At 44.9% G+C, this 11,999-nt stretch overlaps 1 protein-coding gene across 1 annotated transcript; it reads left to right on the top strand.

The window, feature by feature from the left end:
- Positions 1–566: 566 nt before the first annotated feature.
- Positions 567–7,119, top strand: LOC311148947 (glutamine synthetase-like). Its single transcript, XM_084185987.1, has 7 exons — positions 567–719; positions 1,085–1,272; positions 3,583–3,744; positions 4,013–4,159; positions 4,309–4,436; positions 5,747–5,946; positions 6,173–7,119. The coding sequence occupies exons 2-7, from the start codon at positions 1,107–1,109 to the stop codon at positions 6,489–6,491; spliced, it is 1,122 nt and encodes a 373-aa protein (XP_084042113.1). The 5' UTR covers positions 567–719; positions 1,085–1,106; the 3' UTR covers positions 6,492–7,119.
- The last annotated feature ends 4,880 nt before the right edge of the window (positions 7,120–11,999 follow it).

Genomic DNA, 11,999 nt, shown 5'->3' with positions numbered 1-11,999 from the left:
TAAACTTGTATGAATTGTTGCAATTCATTACGTAGTTGGTTAATGGACTTATAAATCGGTAAGGCTGTATTTTTTTTATTTTCGTATCTTCATCATAACAAATGTCCATCTTAGAATAAAATAGTACAGAACGTTCATATTTTAGCCAAGAGAAGGCAAAGAACAGTCAAAGAGCATCATGTTCTTATTTTTCACCATTTAGGACGATTTGTTCTTTATATGCACCACAACATAATTGTTTCTAGGAGTATTCTGTTTTCATGTCGTCAGGAGCGTCTTTTACTTCATCATCGTTACTTATAATTACCATATTATAGATATGATTCCATGGATTATCTTTTTCCCCGTTCCATATTTTTTACTGTTCAAATAAATAAACGTATTTGAGGTTTCAGTAAGGATAGGTAGCATTCCTTTAGTAAACACAGAGTAGAGTCTTGAAATAAATACTTGTTTGGGCAGGATTGTAGCCAGGCTATTGAATGAAATATTTCGTGGCAACCAATGAACGCAAAAAATGAGCTCCCCATCACCTGATCATGAAGGGACCACGTTCCTTTCTAGCCAATCTGAGGCGAGGGGGCGATATCTCCCTTTTATAAATGGAACCGTTTGGACACTTTGGAGGAAAAGAATGAAAGAAAAGCATTTGGGATTACATAGAACATTTACAGAAGGCTGTACCCGGTTTTTAATCCTAATTCCTTACTTGATATAAGGTTATTATTCCTAAACTATTTTAAAAGTTATAGGATAGGCCACGACAATTACATTGTGTATGTTTTATCATGTTGACTAATTGGTGTGCTGTTTATCTCTTCTTTGTAGTTTCGTAACTCTTAGCCTAATTGTGGGGGTATTATATTCAATTTCTATTAGGTCTATATTATTATGGTTGTTGATTATGTGCGGTGTATGGATAGTGGATATTTTTTGTGTTACGACGTAAGATTGAGTAGATCAACTATTACTATAAATAAATCACTGGGCGGGCATAATAGAATAGTTGTAGACCTCAAATGGCAAACTTCTAAGAATCAAATGCATCAAGTCGATTCTAATCGACTGCTCTGTTTGTTCCAAGGTTTTCCAGGCGCTCAGTGAAAATGGCCACGTCAGAGAGTGCCAGCTTGAGTAAAACTGTGAAGCAGCAGTATATGGATCTTCCTCAGGGAGACAAGGTCCAGGCCATGTACATCTGGATAGATGGGACTGGAGAGGGGCTCCGCTGCAAGACCACAACTCTGGATTCTGAACCCAAGACCATTGAAGGTAACCTCTGACTCTTGGTTTAAATTGATCTAAGCCTGTTGAAATCGGTAATAAGAAACTTTTGTGTTACACCAAGTGTTTTCCCCAAAGTTTTTCTCAGCAGAGGTAGTGGGGGTGGGGGACCGGGGCCATGCCCCCCAGGAGATTTTTGTTGAAGACAGGTCATTTCTGATTACTTTTAAAGGACACTACTCCAAAATGCATTAACATTTTATTATATTCTCTTCCTCTGAAACTCAACTGAAAATTGTGGACAGTTGAAGTTTCTCTTGATCTCAATGACCTCACCAGCCAATTCTATATTAACCCAAACAATTATTTATCTAGCTTAATGTTTACTGTATTTTAGCTAACAGTTGTTAAATGCTTCTGTTAATAGGGTTGGCTACACTTTCAGGATTACAAGAGCTAGTTACCTTGGAGTTTTCTCTGACAATCTGATGAGAATCTGAGGAAGATTTGGAACTTGTCGCTCTGATTTTAAAGGCGCGAGTGGCAGTGCGCCGCTGCTAAATGAATATAGAGGAAACACTGGTTACACCCTTGTAACACATTGTTCAAAGAGCTCCAACAAACATTTACTTCTCAAATACAGCAGAAACTCAAACATACAGTGGGGAGAACAAGTATTTGATACACTGCCGATTTTGCAGGTTTTCCTACTTACAAAGCATGTAGAGGTCTGTAATTTTTATCATAGGTACACTTCAACTGTGAGAGACGGAATCTAAAACAAAAATCCAGAAAATCACATTGTATGATTTTTAAGTAATTCATTTGCATTTTATTGCATGACATAAGTATTTGATCACCTACCAACCAGTAAGAATTACGGCTCTCACAGACCTGTTAGTTTTTCTTTAAGAAGTCCTCCTGTTCTCCACTCATTACCTGTATTAACTGCACCTGTTTGAACTCGTTACCTGTATAAAAGACACCTGTCCACACACTCAATCAAACAGACTCCAACCTCTCCACAATGACCAAGACCAGAGAGCTGTGTAAGGACATCAGGGATAAAATTGTAGACCTGCACAAGGCTGGGATGGGCTACAGGACAATAGGCAAGCAGCTTGGTGTGAAGGCAACAACTGTTGGCGCAATTATTAGAAAATGGAAGAAGTTCAAGATGACGGTCAATCACCCTCGGTCTGGGGCTCCATGCAAGATCTCACCTCGTGGGGCATCAATGATCATGAGGAAGGTGAGGGATCAGCCCAGAACTACACGGCAGGACCTGGTCAATGAACTGAAGAGAGCTGGGACCACAGTCTCAAAGAAAACCATTAGTAACACACTATGCCGTCATGGATTAAAATCCTGCAGCGCACGCAAGGTCCCCCTGCTCAAGCCAGTGCATGTCCAGGCCTGTCTGAAGTTTGCCAATGACCACCTGGATGATCCAGAGGAGGAATGGGAGAAGGTCATGTGGTCTGATGAGACAAAAATAGAGCTTTTTGGTCTAAACTCCACTCGCCGTGTTTGGAGGAAGAAGAAGGATGAGTACAACCCCAAGAACACCATCCCAACCGTGAAGCATGGAGGTGGAAACATCATTCTTTGGGGATGCTTTTCTGCAAAGGGGACAGGACGACTGCACCATATTGAGGGGAGGATGGATGGGGCCATGTATCGCGAGATCTTGGACAACAACCTCCTTCCCTCAGTAAGAACATTGAAGATGGGTCGTGGCTGGGTCTTCCAGCATGATAACGACCCGAAACACACAGCCAGGGCAACTAAGGAGTGGCTCCGTAAGAAGCATCTCAAGGTCCTGGAGTGGCCTAGCCAGTCTCCAGACCTGAACCCAATAGAAAATCTTTGGAGGGAGCTGAAAGTCCGTATTGCCCAGCGACAGCCCCGAAACCTGAAGGATCTGGAGAAGGTCTGTATGGAGGAGTGGGCCAAAATCCCTGCTGCAGTGTGTGCAAACCTGGTCAAGACCTACAGGAAACGTATGATCTCTGTAATTGCAAACAAAGGTTTCTGTACCAAATATTAAGTTCTGCTTTTCTGATGTATCAAATACTTATGCCATGCAATAAAATGCAAATTAATTACTCAAAAATCATACAATGTGATTTTCTGGATTTTTGTTTTAGATTCCATATTTCACAGTTGAAGTGTACCTATGATAAAAACTACAGACCTGTACATGCTCTGTAAGTAGGAAAACCTGCAAAATCGGCAGTGTATCAAATACTTGTTCTCCCCACTGAATGGGTTGCTTTGACTAATAACCCTGAACCGAATGGGTATTTGAATCCCTGAGTTGCTCTTATCGCATGGTTACCTCCCTCTCTCCTTCAGATCTCCCAGAGTGGAACTTTGATGGTTCCAGTACGTACCAGTCGGAGGGCTCTAACAGCGATATGTACCTTATCCCTGCTGCCATGTTCAGAGACCCCTTCAGGAAAGACCCCAACAAACTGGTCCTGTGTGAAGTGCTCAAATACAACCGCAAGCCTACAGGTAAGCCTAAGAAGTAAAGTGACACTGGGAGTCATGTTCCTTGGGGCTCAAACATTTTAAATCTTTTGCAGCAGAAAATGAAAATAAGTAGTTTTATTGGATAGATTTGGAGAATACCACCCTGTTTGACTCCATTTCGGAGTGTTTTCTTCCATTTCGTGCTTGGTGAACACGGCCCAGCCTTGAGTATCTTATTGAACCCAGGCCTCATTGGCTCAGTGTTGCAGAAATGGTTTGAATGACCAATACAATGTTTGTTGCCCTCCAGAAACTAACCTCAGGCTAACGTGTAAGAAGATCATGGAGATGGTAGAGAACCAGGTGCCGTGGTTCGGCATGGAACAGGAGTATACCATCCTGGGAACAGATGGACATCCCTTTGGCTGGCCTTCCAACGGCTTCCCTGGTCCACAAGGTCAGTTTGAGAGGTTACGTTTAAATATAAAATGTCATTCATTAGCAGATTATTTGATCCAGAGTGACTTTCAGTTGGTATATTCAACTAGAGTATTAAATGTTTAGCGTTTAAACTGTTGAGGCTGACGATGCAGTTTTTCTGAACAGGTCCCTACTACTGTGGAGTGGGAGCAGACAAGGCGTACGGTAGAGACATCGTAGAAGCCCACTATAGAGCCTGTCTTTATGCTGGGGTTCAGATCTGTGGCACCAATGCTGAAGTCATGCCAGCTCAGGTAAGAACCACTTTTGATTATTCGACTGAACAAAAATATAAATGCAACATTTTCAAATATTTTACTGAGTTACAGTTCATATAAGGAAATCAGTCAATTGAAATAAATAAAGGAGGCCCTAATCTATGGATTTCACATGACTGGGAATACAAATATGCTTCTGTTGGCCACAGATACCTTAAAAAAAGGTAAGGGCGTGGATCTGAAAACCAGTCAGTATCTGGAGTGACCACCATTTGCCTCATGCAGAGCGACACATCTCCTTCACATAGTTGATCAGGCTGTTGATTGTGGCCTGTGGAATGTTGTCCCACTCCTCTTTAATGGCTGTGTGAAGTTGCTGGATATTGGCGGTAACTGGAACACGCTGTCGTACACGTCGATCCAGAGCATCCCAAACGTGCTCAATGGGTGACATGTCTGGTGAATATGCAGACCATGGAAGAACTGGGATATTTTCAGCTTCCAGGAATTGTGTACATGGGGCTGTGCATTATCATGCTGAAACATGAGGTGATTGCGGCGGATGAATGTCATGACAAATGGGTCTCAGGATCTTGTCATGGTATCTCTGTGCATTCAAGTTTCCATAGATAAAATGCAATTGTGTTCATTGTCCGTAGCTTATGCCTGCCCATACCATAAACTCACCGCCACCATGGGGCACTCTGTTGACAACGTTGACATCAGCAAACCACTCGCCAACACGACGCCATACACATAGTCTGGGGTTGTGAGGCCGGTTGAACGTACTCTGGTGGATATTCCTGCGGTCAGCATGCCAATTGTACGTTCCCACAAAACCTGAGACATCTGTGGCATTGTTGTGTGACAAAACTGCACATTTTAGAGTGGCCTTTTATTGTCCCCAGCAGAATGTGCACCTGTGTAATGATCATGTTGTTTAATCAGCTTCTTGATTTGCCACACCTGTCAGGTGGATGGATTATCTTGGCAAAGGAGAAATGCTCACTAACAGGGATGTAAACAAATTTGTGCACAATAAGCTTTTTGTGCATATTGGACCAGTTCTTAGATCATTTATTTCAGCTCATGAAACATGGGATCAACACTTTACATGTTGCGTTTATATATTTGATCACTGTAAAATCAAAGGGGAATTACTTTTTGGGCCCGTTTGCCGGATACAGATTAAGCTTAGTCTTAGATTTAGAGATTCTTCATGCAGGATTAGGCTAAATCTGTGTCCGTGAAACTCTCCCTTAATATTCTGAAACTTAACCATGTAAATGTCCAAAATTATCATCTCTCTGACTCCTAAGCCTAATATCTATATTGTTGTCTTCCAGTGGGAGTTCCAGGTTGGGCCATGTGAAGGTATCAACATGGGTGACCATCTCTGGGCAGCTCGGTTCATCCTCCACCGGGTGTGTGAGGACTTTGGCGTGGTGGCCTCATTCGACCCCAAGCCCATCTCTGGGAATTGGAACGGCGCTGGCTGCCATACAAACTTCAGCACCAAGGAGATGAGAGAAGATGGTGGATTGAGGTAGGCATGGATTAAATTTGTGCTGTAAACCCATTGTGCTAGTTTTAGGGCCAGTTTTCCTGGACCCATATTAAGCCTAGGCCTAGACAAATGGCAATTCTCCATTGAAAATGCTTCTTAGTTGAAGACTAGGCTTAATCTCTGCCTGGGAAACCGGCCCAAATGGTTTTTAAGTCTCAAGTCTCTATAGCAGTGGATTAACTCCTTCCGTCTTCTATCCACACAGGGGCATCGAAGATTCGATCGAGAAGTTGGGAAAGAGACACCGCTACCACATCCGTGCCTACGACCCCAAAGGGGGGCTGGACAACGCTCGGCGCTTGACCGGTCACCACGAAACGTCCAACATCCACGAGTTCTCAGCCGGCGTGGCGAACCGCGGCGCCAGCATCCGCATCCCCCGGTCAGTGGGTCAGGACAAGAAGGGCTACTTCGAAGACCGCCGCCCGTCTGCTAACTGCGACCCGTATGCAGTCACGGAAGCTCTGATACGCACATGTTTGCTCAGCGAAGAGGGGGAGGAGCCTAAAGAATACAGCAAATGAACTAGATACTCCTTTGGACTGAAATAATCCCCCTCCTTTCCTATTGAGCTACATCTCAAGTGTCATTCCAAGTACTATTTTGTCTGTGGCTTTGTAAACCCCTTGCATATTGCAAGTGTTGACCATCCATGCATGGCTTGCTTTTTAACCCTTTTTAATGGGAGAATCTTCGGCACATTCTGCAGTGTGTGTTAAGGGTAGAGTAGTCCCCTACGTTTTGATCACTGCCAACATTGCCCTTTAATTGATGCTATGGACTAAACGATTCCAGACAGATGTCTGTCGAGGAGGGTGAAATATTTTTTATGTATAGGTCTATTTCTAGTTTTTATGTGTATAATTTTGCTACTCATAATTGTTTAACATGATTTACTAACCAAGATGCTCTAGATGTATGAATATGTAAGTTGTGAGTGTGTGTGTGTGTGGGGTCCGTATTCTAAAAGGGTCCAGGTTGCATGTGTGTTTTTATAGATGTGGATCCCCATAGTCTATCATTAGTAGAAGTTGTATGCAGTTAAGGATTTGTATACTGTTATAATGGCCAGCTATGGAACTTGTTTCTGTTATATTGCAAGTGACAGAACCGGTCTTCTTTTTTGTAACATTAAAAAATGATCTAATTTTACCATAATCTGTCTTGTTTGACTTTAATAGTGTATGATTTTTAGATGTAAACGTTTACACTCAATCAAATGTATTTTATAAAGCCCTTTTTTAAAGCCGTAATCAGCAGTAGAAATGACACCAGAGCGTAGTCCCCACCCCTGGTTCGGTAAAAAGTTGCGGTATGGGGCTGGAGAAATGTAACTACTCTCAAATTCATAGACTGAGCTATGGATGCAATAACTGGCCATCCATTATATCAAAATAATAGTTTTACCCATGTTTTGAGGTGATATAGTGTTTATATTTTCTTTGTTTGGGTTCTGATGGGGTACGACAGTTGAACTAATCTCATGAGGCATTTATAAGTTATTAAATAATCAATGGGTACATATTATGTCCAAAAATAGCTGTAGCAACTGCTGATTGCCCCTTAAACATCCATTGTCCCATTGCTTTACTGTAACCTGGCCTAGACCCCCAAAGATCAGGCAAAGCAGAAGCACAGAGATTAATTTAGGTAATATTTTGTAGGACTTCGCTGTAAAGGTAACCTTGTCAGATCAACACTGAGGGGACATGTGCTTCTCAATTTAGACTTTAATTACATTTATGTCATTTAGCAGACACTCTTATCCAGAGCAACTTACAGTTAGTGAGTGCATACATTATTATTTATACCCCCGTGGGAATCGAACCCACAACCCTGGCGTTGCAAACGCCATGCTCTACATCCCTGCCGGCCATTCCTTCCCCTACCCTGGGCCAATTGTGCGCCGCCCCATGGGTCTTCCGGTCGCGGCCGGCATCGACAGAGCCTGGATTCGAACCAGGATCTCTAGTGGCACAGCTAGCACTGCGATGTAGTGCCTTAGACCACTGCGCCACTCGGGAGGCTAATCAGGAGCATAACCTTGGATCAATCAACAACATGGTGAAAGTAAGGGTATATACTTTCCCTCCTGTCTTCTTCACTCGACTGGTCAGATATTTTAGGACATCTTGAATTGACTAGTTTCACTAGACTGAATGAAATTAGCCTAATAACCTACTGTAGGAAAATGTGTATTTCATGTGCTTTTAACGATAGAAATAACATTGATGCATACTGAATACTCATGATGGCACAGAACAGACTTAAATTGATACCTATTAGAGTGAAAATGAACTTCATATCTGTATTTCAAACGGCAAAGATTCAGTGAGGGAGAAAGTATCTGGATAACCGTGGTGTGGCTGAAGACAATGGCCACTTGGCAGGCACCTGTCATTCTGCTGAGTCTAGACAGTGCTCTCTTCTCTCCTTTGTCAGAGTTATTCTGCTTTGTCAGCATTCAGTGCTGCCTAACTGCACATTGAAAATTAACTGCACTGACCCTGACCACACGTTATTCTTGTCAGGTTTTTGCATATTTCTAGTGAAGCTTTGGCACAAATCACAGTAGCCACACAAGGAATTGCACTACCAATTATTAGTATACTTTTACTTACATGGAGTGAACTTGGAGATCCACGTTTTAATTTCATCATCAGTGAATGCGATGCAATACGTTAAGTCTGTTGAATGTTGTAAGTCTGAGGGTACATTGTGCTATGCATGCCATGTGTGTTTGTTTCATTGTTAAGGAGGACAGGACACTGAGAAAATGTTTACTGAGAGAATGTACTGCTCTGGCAGATAATGACAAACTTGGCAAGCCAGGGAAACACATCTGTTTTGGGACCTTTAGCCTAGTTCTGCAGACTGCATGCACAAAGGAAGGAGGGGTCCCTGCCTGTTCCTGAACCACCCTAAAGGCTGCAAGGCAAGGAATCCTGGAAACCAGCCACAGTGGAAACATCTTTCAAACTGTCTCTCACTTGGTTTAGATTTAAAGATACTTTGCCAGGTTCAAGTGTTTTAATCATATTTGTAAGTTTAGACATTACTTAGGGCTGATGTTAACACTTTCCCTGTGAATATTTACAGTATGCTATTTATGACTATAACCACTGGAAGGTGGTTGATTTGTTTGTCATACATCTAATATCTGATGGTGCTTTCAAGACACTGGGAAATCGAGGTCAAAAAACAAGGTCAGATAATGAAGTCGGTGATGTTCAGGTCGGAAAGTCAGAATTCTAGAAAGATACCTGAGTTTCCGACTTAGAATACCTGTCACGCCCTGGCTCTGGGGACTATGTTATGTTGAGCCAGGGTGTGTAAGTCTATGTTTGTATATCTATGTTGGCCTGAGTGACTCCCAATCAGAGGCAACGAGTGTCAGCTGGTTGTCTCTGATTGGGAGCCATATTTAACTATCGGTCTTTTCACTTTGTGTTGTGGTTTCTTGTTCCGTGTTGGTTTGTTTATGTAACCAAGGACGTCACGTTTCGTTGTTTTGATCGTGTGATCATTCATATAATAAATATGTTTGCTTTCAACGCTGCGCCTTGGTCCTCTCCCTCCTTAGACGAGCGTGACAGAAGAAACCACCAAAACAAGACCAAGCAGCGTGACGAGGAGAAAGGCTGGAATTACGAGAAGTGGAGAGAGAATTGGACGAGAACCATGGAGGCCTGGTCCACGGGGGAGAGACAAGCCCAGAACATTTTTAGGGGGGGGCTCACGCCGTGGACGACGGGGCAGCAGGAGTACGGGATAGAGTGGTGCAGAGGGTTGGCAGAGAAGGCCGCCAGGTTAAGGGGGCCACTGGTCACAGAGGAGAGGGAAAGTGTGGAGGCACGGCGAGAGGTACTGGGGTGTGTTACCAGTCCGGTCCGGCCCGTTCCTGATCCCTGCGTAGGGCCAGTGGTGTGTGTCCCCAGTACGGTCCGGCCTGTTCCTGTTCCTCGCATCGAGCCTGTGGTGCGTGTCGTCAGCCCGGCGCGGCCCGTTCCTGCTCCCCGCACCAAGTCGGTGGTGCGCGTCGCCAGCCCAGTCCGGCCCATCCAAGCTCCCCGCACCAAGTCAGTGGTGCGCGTCGTCAGCCCGGTTCGGCTCATTCCTGCTCCCCGCACCAAGTCTGTGGTGCGTTTCGTCAGCCCTGTCCGGCCCGTTCCTGCTCTCCGCACCAAGTCGGTGGTGCGCGTCGCCAGCCCAGTCCGGCCCATCCAAGCTCCCCGCATCAAGTCTGTGGTGCGCGTCGTCAGCCCGGTTCGGCTCATTCCTGCTCCCCGCACCAAGTCTGTGGTGCGTTTCGTCAGCCCTGTCCGGCCCGTTCCTGCTCTCCGCACCAAGTCGGTGGTGCGCGTCGCCAGCCCAGTCCGGCCCATCCAAGCTCCCCGCATCAAGTCTGTGGTGCGCGTCGTCAGCCCGGTCCGGCTCATTCCTGCTCCCCGCACCAAGTCAGGGGTGCGCTTCGTCAGTCCGGTCCGGCCCGTTCCTGCTCCCCGCACCAAGTCAGTGGTGTGCTTCGTCAGCCCAGTCCGGCCGGTCCCTGCTCCACGCACCAAGCCTACGGTGGGCGTTGTCAGCCTGGTAAGGCCCGTTCCTCCTCCACGCACCAAGCCAGGGGTGCGCGTCGTCAGTCCAGCACAACCCGTGCCTGGGTCATGTCCGGAGCCGGATCCGCCGCCGAGGCGGAGTGCCCACCCGGTCCCTCCCCTGTTGTGGTTGTTTGGCGCGGTCGGAGTCCGCGCCTTTGGGGGGGGGTACTGTCACGCCCTGGCTCTGGGGACTATGTTATGTTGAGCCAGGGTGTGTAAGTCTATGTTTGTATATCTATGTTGGCCTGAGTGACTCCCAATCAGAGGCAACGAGTGTCAGCTGGTTGTCTCTGATTGGGAGCCATATTTAACTATCGGTCTTTTCACTTTGTGTTGTGGTTTCTTGTTCCGTGTTGGTTTGTTTATGTAACCAAGGACGTCACGTTTCGTTGTTTTGATCGTGTGATCATTCATATAATAAATATGTTTGCTTTCAACGCTGCGCCTTGGTCCTCTCCCTCCTTAGACGAGCGTGACAATACCGAGTTGGATGACCGTTCAAAAACGATTTTCCCAGCTAGTTTTTTTCAGAGTTCCCAGTTATTTTGAACGCGGCATCTATACCTACAGTGCATTCGGAAAGTATTCAGGCCCCTTCCCTTTTTCCACATTTTGTTACATTACAGCCTTATTCTAAAAGTAATTAAATAAATAACAATTCTCATCAATCTACACACAATACTGCATAATGACGAAGCAAAAACAGTTTATTTGGAATTTTGCAAATTTATTTTTACATTTAAAAAAAAGAAATGTGTTATTTGCGTAAGTATTCTGACCCTTGCTATGAGACTCGAAATTGAGCTCAGGTGCATCCTGTTTCCATTGATCATCCTTGAGATTTTCTACAACCTGATTGGAGTCCACCTGTGGTAAATTCAATTGATTGGACATGATCTGGAAAGGCACACACCTGTCTATATAAGGTCCCACAGTTGTCAGTGCATGTCAGAGCAAAAACCAAGCCATGAGGTAGAAGGAATTGTCCGTAGAGCTCAGAGACAGGATTGTGTCGAGGCATAGATCTGGGGAAGGGTACCAAAAAAATTCTGCAGCATTGGTCCCCAAGAACACAGTGGCCTCCATCATTCTTAAATGGAAGAAGTTTGGAACCACCAAGACCCTTCCTAGAGCTGGCCGCCCGGCCGAACTGAGCAATCAGAGGAGAAGGGAGGTGACCAAGAACCCGATGGTCACTCTGACAGAGCTTCAGAGTTCCTCTGTTGAGATAGGAGAACCTTCCAGAAGGACAACCATCTCTGCAGCACTCCACCAACCAAGCCTTTATGGTAGAGGGGCCAGACGGGAGCCACTCCTCAGTAAAAAGCATTTGACAACCTGCTTGGAGTTTGTCAAAAGACACCTAAAGGACTTTCAGACCAAAATAAACAACATTCTCTGGTCTGAGAATTCTTTGGCCTGAATGCCAAGCGT

The sequence above is a fragment of the Coregonus lavaretus genome, assembly GCF_964263955.1.
Source record: "Coregonus lavaretus genome assembly, chromosome: 21".
NCBI lineage: Eukaryota > Metazoa > Chordata > Actinopteri > Salmoniformes > Salmonidae > Coregonus > Coregonus lavaretus.
This window is presented reverse-complemented; position numbering and strand designations above follow the sequence as displayed.

Bases quoted from the DNA above. Each gene is read 5' to 3' on its own strand.
- LOC311148947 (XM_084185987.1), top strand. From the start codon at position 1,107: ATGGCCACGTCAGAGAGTGCCAGCTTGAGTAAAACTGTGAAGCAGCAG. The intron at 4,160-4,308 runs GTCAGTTTGAGA...TTTTCTGAACAG, and splicing joins CGGCTTCCCTGGTCCACAAG to GTCCCTACTACTGTGGAGTG. The intron at 4,437-5,746 runs GTAAGAACCACT...GTTGTCTTCCAG, and splicing joins CTGAAGTCATGCCAGCTCAG to TGGGAGTTCCAGGTTGGGCC.